The sequence below is a fragment of the Tympanuchus pallidicinctus genome, unplaced genomic scaffold, assembly GCF_026119805.1.
Source record: "Tympanuchus pallidicinctus isolate F22 unplaced genomic scaffold, pur_lepc_1.0 scaffold17, whole genome shotgun sequence".
Classification (NCBI taxonomy): domain Eukaryota; kingdom Metazoa; phylum Chordata; class Aves; order Galliformes; family Phasianidae; genus Tympanuchus; species Tympanuchus pallidicinctus.
This window is the reverse complement of record NW_026294690.1, coordinates 15,113,660-15,128,619: the sequence shown is the minus strand read 5'-3', so window position 1 is coordinate 15,128,619 and position 14,960 is coordinate 15,113,660. Positions and strand designations below refer to the sequence as shown.

The following is a 14,960-nucleotide window of genomic DNA, read 5'->3' as shown; positions in this document are numbered from 1 at the left end:
GGTTGCAGTCATCTTCATTCGAAGTAAGTGAATATAGACTATGGACAAAAGCCATGGTAAGGACTTAAAGCAATGGCTTGGGCAGACATCTGCTAGCCCTTATAATTATTCGGTACATCTGCACAATAATTCACCTTTTACTGGTGAAGGTGCAGAGACCAAAAAGGATCAAAGCCTTAATGTCATTACCTGCCACCAGGGTCTGGCTGTGTGTCTTCTTCTGTGTTTCTAATCAGTGGTCTGTATCTAGGGGGAATGCAACTTTGTAGATGTCAGAGGAAACTGATGCTTTTGTCCTGTGGCCTCTCAGGTAGATGAATTATGTATCCATGTGATCTTTGTATGAGATACCTTGAAAAGAAAAGCAGTGATTCAGCTACCCTCATTCCATTCGTTGTGGCACAGAATGTAACATGCAAGGAGGGCTGAGGATCCCTCTGAGATCTTTTCCTATTATGTTGGTGAACCTTTGTTCCCTTTTAGCATTTGTTATTCCAGGAATACAATCAATAATACAAAGAAAAGCATGAATCTGCTGCACATCACATTTTCTGCACATCCTGTTAGCAGTGTGCTCCTTAGATTCCTGTTCTGTGCGCTTGTTCCTTACCAGAAATGAATGCCCTGTTGTTCATATAGCTGCAGATCAAATAGATTTGTAATATCTCTCTACCTTGAGAGTGGTGCATACGTCTACAAAATCTTTCTGAGATAGCTATTTGGTTTGGTTTCTGTGACTTTTGAAAGCCTTTTGGGCATCCTATTAGCTTTCCCATAATGAATTTCCTGCAACCTTTATTCTCCTAAGGAACATGAATATCAGTTATATACTTCAAATTAAAACACTTGGAATCACATTCTGAAAGAAGTCCATAGAAGGCAAAGCCTTCTTCAGTCCCAAATTAAATCACCAGTGTTCTGAATTACACTCAACTCTTCTTTGTATTATCAACTCTGCTCCTTTGTGTGTTGGGGAGAGCACTGTGGCTGAGATGGAGCTGGCTGGGGCTGTCCCAGCAGCACAGAAGGTTGGAAGCACAAAGGGTAGCTGCCCCATATGCAAGTGCCATTTAAAAATACCATGGATTGTGCCACATTTAAAAAATACCTTTTGTTACATCAAAGAAGAAAATGCCCATCCTTTTTCCTTATTTGGGGGGAAAAGGCACAAAAGATAACGGAGTAGAGCAAGCCTTATAACTTTTCAGAGTGGCATGATTTGATTTTCCTGGCTTAGGATGAGGCCATTCCCCCCTATGCTGTTTCCTGAACTATGAAGCTGCTGTTTTTGTTTTTTGTTTTTTTGTTGTTTTTTTTTTTCTTTTTGTCTAGAAATGGAACCCAAAAATGACAGAAACTTGGATTTTCTTTTTTAATCTGTGTTTAACTTTGGCGATGGCTTGACCACAATGTGCAGATACCACGGGAGGTGCTCCCAACAGCTCTCTGAGCAGTGCTGTCCAGCTGCAATTACCCTCAGCTGCCTGGGGTAACTGCAGATGGTGGCAGTGGCCTCTCCCAGTGGAAAACAAAAACTTCTCATTTTGTACATCCATACTGATTTTCAAGTGCCCTAAACATAGAATATAGAGCAGTGATGAGTAACACCCAAGATTCAGGAAGCTTTCCTTGTGGCCACAGGCTGAGAGAACATTGAAAGGAGCAATGAAATTCTTGAGGTGCTGGATTTTAACTGTAGAGCCTGAGGTCTGTTATAACAAGTTCTGTCTCTGCCCTGGATGAGTGGAAACCTGCTACAGGCTCCAAGCCATCGTGCCCTGGGCCAGGCTGGGTGAGCACCTCCTGGCTTGGCTTGGTGTGAGGCAGATTAGGTCCACTTTGCAGCATAGACCCCAACACAAAGCGACTTGGAGATATCTGAGCTCCTTTTCTCACCCTGGTGTGGAAGAACTGAGGAGAGATGTTGCTTCATAACAGCTTCAGATGTTTGAAATAGTTGTCATAGTCTTTCCCACATTGAGAGCACGTCTGAGATGTTTGAACTCCTTGGAGCTGCACAGACAACTGATACAAGCATCATGGGCAGAGCCACTCTTAGCTTGTTGTATGCACGAGGAAGAAGTGCAATGCTTGGTGACACGCAGGTCCAAAGCCTGTCTGAAACAGGCTGTCAGCAATTTGCAGAACTGCTCTACTGTCGACTCTCAACTAGGATATGAGCTGACTGTGCAACCGTGGGTTCTTGCAGTATGAGGACTGACATGGAATAGAATAGGATTTGCAAATACTTTCCCTGTGTTAAGAGCACACAGGATATCTTCCTCCCCTGAAAGCATTTGGGCCAGAACAGCCATGACTGTAGAAGCTGTTTGCAGATGGTGCAACCCATTTGAAAATCAAATTGGGTCTTAAGTGACATTGAGGTTTGGTACCAAATAAGAGAGCCTCTTGGTTTCTGTGCTCATGGAGTGGGGATAACCACTGGGGTTGGGCTGTTTGGGCAACACCGCTGTGGTTCCTACTGTTACTGGGGTCTGAATGGCCTCAGATGTTGGGTGGATTCTCACAAAACGAGCAGCATGTGCTTCCCCTCACTGCTGCCAAAGCATCTGTCCTTGAAGTGAATAGGAAGAAAACATTGCATGGATTTTGTCTAACAAAACACAGCCATAACACTCAAAATGAGGGAGCTTCAGCTCTCCCATGCAGCCTTTACTCACTCCACTCCCAGCCTGTTCGTTCATTTCATTGTGCAAGGCAGTGGGGTTGGTCTGGATGGTGCTTTTACCAAAGTCTGCTATTTGTGCAGTTCCATCAGTGAGGTGCTGACAGTTGCACACTGGGCCCCTCACAGCTCTGGCCCCAGAAAACTTCAGGAAACCTCAAATCCCATGAGTGGTCTTAAAAAGGTTAATTGCCTTTTGATTTCCACCCAGAGCTGCTCCCTTTGGCTTTTGCTAGGAAAGAGCTCACAAATGAGGGGTGCAGCACGCAGGCATTAACAGCTTCTGCCCCAGAAGGGTGGATTGCCTGGGATTTGGTATAAGATTAAGCATCAAGGCTGTGTTCCCTCGTGGGCTGTTAGCTCTGTGTTTATTCTCCGTGCTCTGTGTGTGAAGTGTGCACGAGGAGCTTTGTTTTTCTCATGCAGCAAGCGCTGTGTCAACGGAGCTGTGAGAGTTGTGCAGGAGAGCAGCACTGTCTCTTCGGCAGGTGTTGAGCTTTCAGCCGGTACGAATGCAAACAGAGCTTTGTACTTCTGGCATCTTCTGCCACCCAAGCTGGGGAAATCGGTGCCTCCATTCTACAGGAGCTGCGCTGATCTATTTTTTTCCCCTCCACTTGCTTTTCCCAAAGGTGCTTTTTAAAATAGGATTCCCAGGGAGAAAGCGCTGACAGCTCGGCTCCCCGCGTGGCAGATAACGAGGTGTCGGTGTGATCCTCCCGCTGGGTCCTCTCCTCGGAGCTGAGCGATGCGGACGAACGCACGGCGGAGCTCGGAACAGGGCGGCAGCTCCATTAATCCCTTAACGGCGGTGGCGTATAAATGGGGTTGTTGTCAGGACACGTGGCAAAAGGGTTAAAATTTAATTAGAAAACCTGGTGGCAGCTCCCGGAGCTTAACGGAGATTTGTGTAAGCCGCTCGGAAGGACAAGGCTGCTGTGTGAGCTGCTGGCGGAGCCGGGCTACTGCAGCCGCTGGCTCTGGGGGCACGCCTGGAGCCTGCCCAGGAAGCGCCGTGAAAGAGGAGTTTGTTGGGAGGTTGGACGCGGCTCTCTGCACGCCCTATAAAGCCAGCAAGCTGGCATGCCAGCGTGCTAAACACCCAGCCAGGCGGGACGCGGAGGTTCGCTGGACCCATGGCTTCGGTGCTGATGTGCGGGGTGGAGGATCTGCTGCTCGGGGGCAGCCGATGCGTCTGGACGCTGACGGTGACGGCGCTCCGGCGGTGGTACGCGGGGAGGCTGCGGGCGTGCCGGCAAGCGCTGCGGGCATGGTGCGGCCTCGGGGATGTCTACCAGGTAGGGAACACCTGCGGAGCTGCCAGCGGGGATGCGGGGCTCTGTTTATCACAGCGGGATATTGGAAATCGCAGTTTGCGTTGCAGTGGCTCTGTCTGTGATAAATCTTGGTTTAAGTGTCACTGGGATGTTTGTTTATGTTGGGTGTTTCCAAGCTGCTCCTTCTTTCTCTCTCTCTCTCTCTCTCTGCTGTTCTGTAGTGTGGGGAGCTACAGAGCTCCCAGCAAAACTGCCCTCCCTCTGTAATCATTAAAGCTTCTCGTGCACGTGGAAGCAGTGCTGAAGGGACATCTGTACCTGTGCAATCCCAAAGGGACCTGTTGCTGTTTAGCTGGAAAGCATGCCCAGGTTCAGGTGTGCCCAGCAGTGGGAGAGCAGCTATACAACTGATGGCTCTTACTGTGCTTGAAATTACCTTGGCATTGCGTACAGATGAATATCATCTGAGTACATGGATTGTTTGGGAATGCACAGCCTGGCTGCTGTCCCTCCCTGCCCCTGCCTACTGACCTGTCCTGCCCCACCAGCACTGCTGGGCTGGCCAAGAACCCACTGACAGCAGATGGACTCAACTCTTCAGCTGCTGCTTGCCAGTGGCTGCCTCAAAGAGTAATTTTCTTTTGTAACAAAGTGGGACTGTACTTCTATCTGATGTTACTGTGTTCTTGTGGCTTGGGGTAGGGATTAGTTTGTCCTTGCACTCAAGTAGCATCACTCCCTTGCTGCTATGAGGATATGAAAATGGGCAAAATGAAGAGATGAGTGATGCTAGATAGTGCCTGTGCTGGGTGGGGACCTGGATGCTACCCATCACACTGGGCTGTGCCAGGTCCTCCCCACGATGGAACCAGACAGGGACAAAGCTGCTCTCACATCTTAATGTCAGGAATTTCCTAATGGTCATTTTGGGGTGAGTTAAACAGAGATGGCTGAAAGAATGCCCTGTGGCTCTTCCTTGGGTTGTGCAACACATTGGTTTTTGTGCTCAACTCTTGGCCTTTTGCTGTTTGAAAACCATGGTGGGAGCAGAGCGAGCGCACAGCAGTTGGTGTCACAGCCTGGGTGGATGTCACAACCCTGTAAGAGGCTGAGTAAATTATTTCAGGTTTTGATTTCATCTCCCAGGGACATGAGTGGTTTATTTGTGCCCAGGCTGTGCAAGGGGAGTGCAGGTGGGATGATGTTACAGGTCCTTGTGCAGAGGTGGCACTGAACAGATCTCTTCCCTGTTTTAATCACCACCATTGTGACGGAAGGAAAGCCAGCAGGGTTTCTTCTCGCTGGGCTGGGAAGTTTTCCTTAAATATTAAGTTGTCCTTTGATAAAATGCTTGCTAACCTGATGGGAGACCCAAACTGTGCTAAAAACATTTTCCCTTTCTCATTTCCACATCAGCTCACCTTCATCTTTTGAAGGTGCTAGGTGCCAGCGTTATCACGTGGGAGGAGACCCTTCTGCCTCCACTGCAATCCTCTCTGCCAGCATAAAGCCCTTACCTGCCTTAGTGATTCAAAGTCCAAAACCCAAGGACAGAGCAGCTTCTGTCCATCACCTTCCCTTTGAGCACAGTATAGGGAGCACTTAGCTGGTACTCACCATCTCTTGTCACAGAAACCAGCCCAGAGGTGGGATGTCCTGTTTGACTATTGCCCTGGAGCCACAGTGCTGAGGAGCCTCCTGTTTCTCTCTGAAATAACTTCTGGATCTGTGCAAGAGGGATCTTGGCCTCTCTGAATTATTTGGTTGCATGCCAGGGAGTATTGTCCACAGCAGAGTATCTGAAAGCATGGAGAAAGCAGACTTGCAGAGAGGTGGTGGAAGAGCTGGCACAAAGATCTTCTTTGTGACTGCAGAGAGACAGTGTGAGTAATGCTGTTAGGGGAAAATTCTGAGGTGAGAGTCCAGCATAGAGGTCTTCATGCAACAGTACCTATATCCTATGAGAAGAGGGAAAGAGGTGGAGCTTGGAGCTGTATTTTGTTGTGCCAAGCTCATGTGCAGCTCTGACCTGGTAGTGTGGCATGGGGAGACCCTTCCCCAAGCCCCTTGTGCTGTGTGCAGCAGATATATTCAGTGCTGTAGTGTCCAGGTGCCTCCTCCAGAATGAAGAACTCGGCTGGGTTCTCCCCTTGCAAGTTTTTAGGCTGCCTGTCCTAAATCTAGTGAACAGAGAAGTGAAAACCAACTGATATGGTTTTATATCTGCGAGGTTGTTGAATGATGGCAAAGCTAAAAACAGCCCAACTCGCTTCTATAAATTACAAGTTGGTTGGTTGAGTTTTTTAGTGCCTGTCAGTGTGCTCCTTGCAGGGTGTGGAAGAGAAACCAAGTAAAGCATTCTCAAACTGTGCAGACTATGAGGAGATGTGATGAATGCCTGCTGGATGGGAAGCTGGCAAGGAGGATGGAGGCATCCCTGAGCTCGGGCTATTCAGTTATGCTGGTAATTTGGCAAACACTTTTGGCTGCAGAATTGTAAATTGAAGTCATGTGGCTTTTGGGATGACGTACTTCTTAACCTCTGAAAGGTCACTTCCTCTGGGAGGAGGGAAAAAAATTGCAGACACAGCACAGAAAATTAGCTTTATCCGTGTCTGCCCTGTACCTGCCTGGGTGGAGCAGAGAGGAAGCGGCTGGCTGCTGTTTCCTATGGTTCTAATGGGGGTGGTTTGGACAGCAAGGAGTGAGCTTCCTCTGCTGCCACACCTTCACTTTTCTTTACAAAACCGCTGACGACAAACTTGGAGGCTCCTTTTTTCTTTATCACTATTATAAGTCAATGGTTATGGGCGGGTGAGGGGCATGACTCCCTTGGCTCTGTACTGGGCAGAGCCCAGAAGAACCATCTCAGCCTTTCCACCAGCTCAGGGCTTTCTGAGGGAGCTCACAGGCCTTATTCAAGGATGCTGAATGTGCCTCTTTGAACATTATATGGAAATGGGAATTGACCTCTGCTCTAAAAGAGCTTTGCTTTGCTTTCATGATCTGACCCAGCACTGTGATGCCTCTTGTACCCCACTGGTGCAGTTCCACTGTGATTTCCCCATGGCTGTGGCTCACGGGAGCCTCAGCCTGGGAGTTAAGCTCGCTTTTACACGTTCAGTCTTCCAAAATCCACTTTCCAAATATTACTGCCAGGCATATTTCCACTTGAGCTCATGGTACAGGGTTTTCTCTTGGAGTTTGTTGAAACAAAAATATAATTTTTGTACCGCTCCTCCCTCTTCCTCGGCAGACAAACTCCATAGCCAGACTGAACTTCACCTCATTTCCTCCAAGGTGTCCCGGTGCCAGGTTCAAACAGTGCCTTCTATTCACTGCCTACCCTGGCCCATACGAATGTATTTGTGTGCAGTGTGACGTAGCTCACCCAATGCGTTGGATTTCAAATGTCGCCGGCGCCACTTTTCAAAACCCATCTCTTGCAGACGTATCACCCTGTGAATGTTCTGGTATAAATCACCCTTACAGCCTTGTGCAGAGGCTGGCAGCTTGCTCTGGCTAAGCAAGAAGCTTACAAAAAGGCAACTTAAAAGTATGTCAGGCTCATGTTGCTTTTTCCACACTTCATTTCTGAGCGTTTAGCTTTCTGTCACTCCTGCTAGCATTGCCACTGCACTTCTTGGCAAGCTTGTATGGACTGTCCATGTGCTTAAAATAACTCTGTGCTATCTCTGTCTCCTAATTTTAAGAAAATCAGGCCATCCTCATGCAGTCTGCGTTGCTCTCAAAACCTCTGAGTCATAATTAGTGGTTAGTAATTCTTCTAATCTTCTGTGCAGATGGAGACCAGTTCGTTCTCAGAAGCTGCAAAGAGGATAAAGTTATCAGCACTGGAAAATATTAGCTTAAATGCCCTCCCACACATACACACGTACACTTTTCCCTGCTAATACTCTACCTTTCATCTAAATGTGCATCAGTTGTGTGTTTTGGGGTTGGAAAGGTAAGCTGCATGAGGGTCATTGAAAAGCTGAGAATAGCCCAGATGCATGCAGTTGTTTAGCTGTGTAAAGCCATCACTGGCAATGAAAGCAACACAAAATTTCAGGCTCTGTGTCTTCCTGGTGTAGAACATGGGCTGATGGGCAGGTGGTACATAAGAACATCATGCTGGTCCTTTGTGCAGGTAGCTGGCTTGTATAAGAGAGGAAGGCAGGAGGAGTGGCACTGGGTGAGCAAGTTGTTAGTGGGCAGCAAAACAAGACCTGGAATTGCTTTGGGGAGGTGGCTGGGGACAGGTATTGAGTGTAACACAGGTGTTGGATATGGAGTTGTCTGGTGGGTGCTGGGCTGGCTGCAGCAGATCTGGGGGGGTTAAGAGTGTTAATGGGAAAGAAGCCCACTGGAGTCCTGTTGGGCAAGTGTACTCAGAGCATCTAAGTGTGTGCACTAAGCCTTAGTGAAAGCGGGTAATTCCTCTCTAATGGCAAGCAAGTTGCATCTGCTCACTTCCAAAGGAGATGGCGCAGAGATTGAGATGTGCTGTGCTGAATCAGATCACTAACTTAGTGTCTCCAGCTGCTGGAACCCTTTCCTAGTACACTGCCTTTCATTTAAACCAACTTTTCCCACCTAGAAAAACTGCCTGTGGCTCAGAGCACAGCTGAGTTGTGCACTTCCATCTGTATTTGCAAGTTCCCAAGGAGCTGTGCTCTTCCCCTCTGGTCTGTCCCTGTCATTCCAGTGGAGCAGAGCCTGGCACCACCCAGGTAACCTTCACGTCATGTCTCTAAGGAAAAATGACTCACTCTATTTTCCAACTAGTTTGAGGCTTTAGATCCTGCATTTGGAGATGAACACGTTTGTGACTCTGAAATACTTTTCCAAAATTGCCTCAGCTGCCAGCCTTCAGTTTGCTGGTCTGGAGCAGTGGGCTGAACCAGAATCGGCATCCTCAATCCTTGCAGATCTTGTTTTTTTCCCATGGAACTCGTGATAATGAGCACTGTTGGGAAAACTCTTGGAGTCATGAGACAGTATAAGAATATTAGCCTGCTCTGGGGCCATTGCACCCAGCTCATGTTGGGTGCTGCAGTGCAGAGCTATGGTGCTCCTCTGCCATTTTTACCACCTGAGGATGTGAATCTGTGCTGTTATCTAAAAGCTTGTGTTCCTGCTGGTATTGCACACACCAGCTGCCCACTAGTTTTTTTTGGTGGGCTCAATCCAAGGTTGCAGCCATGTGCCTTGAAAAAGAACATGAGAAATGCAGAGCAATGCAGTGCCTGGAGTGCCTCTTGCAATGATGGGCAATGAAGAACTGAGTGCATGGTGCCTGCTGCCTTGGTCATGTTTCCCATTAGCTGGGCCTGGGAATGTCATCTGCTGAAACTTGAGCTGGGAAAATGCTTCTGAAACTGTAGCTCCATTTCTGTTACAAATTTTGAGTGAAAGGTCTGAGATCCTCTGCCCCAAGGTGGGCACCGTGCACAGTGCCTTTGGTCAGCTGCTGCTTTTGGACTTGGCTTTGTTTCATAATAGAGGGATTAATAATTGCAGTGTTTTCCCTGCTCACCCCTACCCGTTTGTAACAATCACATTTCAACATCTTGCATCCCCTGACTCACGCTGGAAGGGCTTTTGTTTCTGAATCTGTAATCAAAGCAACAAATGCTAAGGTCACTTCCTTGAGATTATGACAAAGGAAGAAGCCTGGGATCGTGTCTCCCTTCTTCCCCAGCTCAAATGTGCAGAAAATACAAAGGCTGAGTGCATGTTTCTTGCTGTGTGCTTCTTGTGTTTTTCCAGTCCTTTTAAACCAGTAGGGTTGTGGCTTGGAGGTAAGAACCTGTATTTTAATTTCTGATGCTTAGCAGTGGCAGACAATGGTAATTTTGTTTTTTGTTTTTAACTATCATTGCATGAAAGTAATGCAGAGTTTAGAATCTGTGCTTGTAGGAGGGAAGACAGACAGAAAGCATGCAGAGTACTGCGAGTTTGCTTTTGGTGCTTTGGTAGTGCTGGCTGAACCTTTTGCGCTTGCTCTTCTGACAGATGAGTCTGTAAGAACTTCTGTGCATCTTCTGCACTCTGTTGTGCAGATAAGGGCTGTGTGTGTACCCTCAGCACTTACAGCTGCTGCTTCTGTTGTCTGTGCTCTCACAGCTGCGTTAGCAAAGCGCTAAACCAAACCTGATCCTGCTAACTTTCTGCAGCTGGAAATCAGGTCTGTCACTTCAGAGTACAGAGAAAACATGTTTTCAAATGTTACCCTTATAGGCTGCTTGCAATATGATTTAAGCTGAACAAAGCCCAAATTCATAAGTCACCGGGTGGGGCAGCCAGTGCCTGGTACAGTGGCTCCTTTCAGCATCTAGCTATTAAATGTCTCATCAGTGAGGTCTCTACCCCTCACACTGAAAAGCCCTCCTGGAGAGGCTGGCACAGGGCTGCCAAATGCACATGGAGCTCATCAACGGCTGCTGAGGAAGAGCTGAGATCAGAGGAGCAGTTGTGCTTTGAAGCATAGCGGTGTGTTTGCCTGGCACTGGATGCTGGCTCCTCTCCACCAGCAGTGCCCCAGCAACACCGCTCAGTACTGAGTGCAGCCCATGCACAGACTGCAGAGAGCTGAGGGCTTTTCTTGCTTTATTGGCTTACTCTTTGCATATTTTTTTTTAATTACAGGTGGTTCAGATGGACTTGTATTGCTGGTTGTTGTTTGCTGTTTTTTTTTTTTTCCTGCCTCCTGCTTACCTCATGTCTGGTCAGGGCTGTTGTCCAGGTTTCCTGAGGGGCTCCTGCCAAGCACTGAGCAGCTGGAAAAGCCCAGGACAGGACAGGGAGGAAGGGACTAGGATGGGGGGCAAGGAGGGGTGGGAGGACAGATGAGTGACATGCAAGGACCACGGTGGGAAAAGGACGCAGAGCTGCACTGCTCTGTGTGCTCCATGAGTCTTCCTTATGTACTGCCAGGAAACCTGTGGGACTGCACAGGATCCTTTTTCCCTGCTGTCCCCAGGAGGCTGCACAGGAACAAATCCCCCCTCCCCCCAGGGGCTCGTGCATAGCAATGAACTGGTGGCAGTGTCCCAGTGCTGTGTGATAAACATGCCTGCTGCGCTCTGCTGAGGAAAGCAGATGTTGGATGGAGACTTTCATTGACTTCATATTTACAGCAAAGCTGTGCTGATTCCTTCCTATTAACTTTCCTGAGTTTTAGGACTTGCCATAGAGTTCTCAGTTCTGTGTATAAGCTGACTGTCCATTCTTCCCTTGTTTTTGTTTGAAATACGTTGCAAAGTGGTAGGAATGGGGACAGTGGTGCTTGCAGAATGACACAACCTGAGAAGCATTTTGATATTGAGTAAGATCTTGATCTAGTTTGAGGAGGGTACCTCTGCAGCAAGTGGGCTGTCCCTTCAGAAAGCTGCTGACCTCTCTCCCTTCAGCCAAAGGGGTTCAGCATACCCTGATCACAGAACTGTTGCTGGTTATTCACATCTGAGCCCTCTGGGAGAGGGGAAGGTGCTCAGAAGCCCTTTGGCACTCTGCAGGAAGTTTCATCGTTCCAGTGACTGTGTGAAGCTTTGCCTGTCATTCTGCAGGAACTGGCAAATGATCAGTGAAATGTAGAGAACTGGAAGATTGTCTTAAATGTGCTGTCCCTTGTGGTGAGAGACAGCAGAATAAATGGGGGAAAGGAGACTTGAGGAAAATTCAACACTTGGCCCTGAAAGCTGTGTTCAGTGCAGTAGAGCAAGGCAGTGGGGCTGCCAGCAGCCAGGCTCCATCACCCTCTGGCTGAGCAGCTGCCATCAGTCTGCAGCAGCCAAGTTTCATTCCCATCTCCAGTTCATCAGACTATTTTAGGAAGGTGCCATGCAATCTAGAAATCCTTTATGCTCTGGTTCCAGGCAGTGTGTTTTACCTCGAACCCTTTGCCAAACTTTCAGCAGAGCTAAGATTTCCTTGGAGAACATCATCCAAGGGGCATCAATACCAGTGTGCACTGAAGTGAGTAGTCTCAGCCTGTCCCAACATAAGCATGGCTTCAGTGCATGCTATATTCAAGGACAAGTCTCCTGCAGGTCTCTGTCTGCTGGGACAAAAGGCACAAGGAGGTCCTCAGCTTTAAGGAGAGAGGGTACAGCACTTGGGATCCTGCTGGCAGAATGGGACTGGTCCTGAGGGGTCTGTCTTGCAGCACGGAGAGTGGAGGATGCAGCCAGCTGCCCCCATGCACTGATGGCTATTTAAAATAAGGCAGACCATGGTTTCTTTTAAGGTTAACAGCAGGATTAGAAATGATTTAAGGCAAAATCTTGGCCCTGTTCGAGTGAGCAGGGCAGCAGTGGGACGGCACGTGTTGCTTCTTAGCCTATCTGTGCCCACCAGTGCTATGGGCTTGGAGGACCCATGGGCTGCAAAGAGGTACATCAGGCATTTTTCTTGAGACCTTTGTGGATCTTTTAAAAGGCCTTTGTAGAAATATTGGTATCAAACCCAACTTTTGTTTCTTATTTCTTTTTCCTTCAAGCTTTGTATGATCCCAAGTGCTGGACCATGGCAAGGTTTGCTCTCCCAACAGACACCCAAAGAAGCTCTGAGCAGAGAGGAAGGTTGCTAGTGAGACTAAAACATCAAAGATGTACCAACCAAAACCTGGAATTATCACTTTTCCCCTCTCACCAGCATGTAGTCCATTCCTTCCAGAGGGAAAGCCTTTTGCTTTTATTTTCCTGAGATGCACCTGGTTGGGGCAGCTCCTTATTGCAACACGTTGTCGTGTCACATTCCCTATTTTCCCAGGCAGAGCACGTTTGCAGGCATAAGCTGGCTGCTGGGATCGAGGCAGTGAAGCAGCACTGATTTAAGGCAGCTGAGGATTGGATCCGAAATGCCTTCATGACTGAAGGAAAAAACAAGCCCTAAAAGCTGATGAAAACTTAAGGTCAGTGTAGGGGCTTCAATAGCAGGCTTTGAAATCTGTTACGGCCTTATGGGTTACAGAAGAGAGATTTGGGAAAAAACGCCCTTACAGGAAATTACTGGTGTAGCTTTATAGCTGGTTAACTGCAGCTCCAGTGGGGATTTGGGGTTGAAATCCTCTTTTGAGTGCAATCCTTGCTCTGCCCTGGGCTCACACCTGTGCAGTGCCTTGAGGCTCTGCTCGAAGAGACAGGCATTGAGAATTTGGAGGGCCCCTTGGCCCTGCAACCCCAGTACCAGGGATTTCTCATGAGGAAGAGGAGAGCTTTGTTGGGCTGCTCTTCAGGGGAGGAGTAATTTTTTTTTTGCCTATGTGTTTTGTTTTTTGGAGATTTCCTGTTTATGCCCTAATTACTACTTTTTTCCTTTTTGTTTTTATTTTTTCCAAACTCAATGACACACGTGTCTAAAAATACTGCAAGTAACCACTGGCTTCAGACAAGGAGGAAGTGAGTGCTGAAGAGAAGCTGCATAAATATCCTGCAGGTTTTCTTTCTCAAATAAACATTTGGACTCAGGATATTACAAGGTATTGGTTTAAATAACCAAGAAAAAGCTTTTTCTCTCTGCCTTATTTTATACAGTTTTTTTTTTCTTTGTTAGAGGACTGAGGTTTTGGAAAGTCTTGCTTCCTTGACTTTCCATGAAGAATTTGCCTTAATTTTTGTCAAAAGTGAGGTGGGGGAGAAAATGTATTTTTCTTCTCTTTTCACAGAATTCTGCTCAGCACGCAGTATTAAAGGAATATAAACCCAAATAAGATTACTGTCTGATTTCAGGACTTCTTCAGGCCAAAACTCCCAGCCATGTGAAGAAACAGCTGTATTAAACCTTTCTCAGTGTTTCAACCCACTGCAGAGAATTGTTTTTACTCTGTGCTTAATTTCCATGCACATTCTGAGAGTTGTTCCTTCTCCTTCATTGGAGATGTGCATAGATGAGGTGGACAGTTGGACTTGGATGATCTTAAAGGTCTTTTCCAACCTTGGTGGTTCTTGGGTTGCTGAGAGCCCAATGTCACTTGTGAGTTTGGAGGGCTGTAGAGCTGCAGTGATACAAAAGTACTGCACTCAATGGGGTTTTTCCCCCTCCTTTCAATTCCTCTCCAATTTTTTTTTCATTTTCCAGTTGCTTGTGCACTAAGCATAAGGGTGACATTGGGAAAGAAAAAGAATCCAGCATTTTGATACAGTTTTGCTAATGTAATGGTGAGACGTTTGTGTTGCATTGTTCTGCTGGTTTCCTATTGGGAATGGGATGGGGATTCTTAATGAATGTTACACTGCTTCCTTCTTCACTGGATAATAGCTTAAATATTAGCATCCTTTTAAAAAATAACTGCTGAAAAGGCCAACTTGGGTGCATGCTGCAAAAATAACAAAATTGTTCATTTGCACAGACAATGCAAAATCAATGGGAATGAGCTGAAAACACAGATGTGAGTCTATATATATCTCAGGAGTGCATATGCTGCCTCTTAGCTGAGCCGGACAGCTGTGCTCATCTCATGACTGATCAGTCCAGCTAAATAGAAAATCAATTATATTGTTCAGATTAGCCAGGCACATTGAATTGAAGATGAAAGTGTGACCATGAGGAGCTCACAAGGAGCTGGGAATTGGGCAAGGGGGAACCCAGCACCTGCTGAGCAGCAAGTAGCGGGGTGCTGGAGCTGTGGGTCTGTGACTGGAGCTGGGGGCTGATGTTTGGTCTTCTTTGGTGAGCCCTGCTGAGGAACTGGGGAGCAGGGATGCCCTTCTAGCAGACATTCCCCAGCTGCACTCGTGCAGCAGAAGCTGTGCTGCAGGCAGGGCTGGCTCTGGCTCCTTGTGAGTCCAGCATCCTTGGGGCATCTGCAGCCACTCCTCCCAACCACAGTATGACTGTGGGTACTCAGCCCTTCTGAAAATCACTCCTCAACCATGTCCTTACGTTGAATCAATAAAACCGGAGATAATTATATCTCACCTATCTTTAATAGTGCCATGAAGTTCAATTACTTTTAAGGACTATTGTGATCACCCTGGGTAGCTGAATAGAAC

At 47.4% G+C, this 14,960-nt stretch overlaps 1 protein-coding gene across 7 annotated transcripts in view; it reads left to right on the top strand.

Annotated features, from left to right (window-relative positions):
* The window catches only part of FRMD4B (FERM domain containing 4B), a 106,044-nt gene that overhangs the window by 37,006 nt on the left and 54,078 nt on the right, over window positions 1-14,960 (top strand). For 4 of the 7 annotated variants that reach the window (XM_052679254.1, XM_052679253.1, XM_052679251.1 and 1 more), the window contains exon 1: window positions 3,808-3,984. The exons of the other annotated variants lie outside the window; for them this stretch is intronic. In XM_052679254.1, the coding sequence (XP_052535214.1) occupies window positions 3,823-3,984 (162 nt within the window). In that variant the 5' untranslated portion in view covers window positions 3,808-3,822. Of the gene's footprint in view, window positions 1-3,807; window positions 3,985-14,960 lie in introns of those variants that run through there. 7 annotated transcript variants of the gene reach the window in all.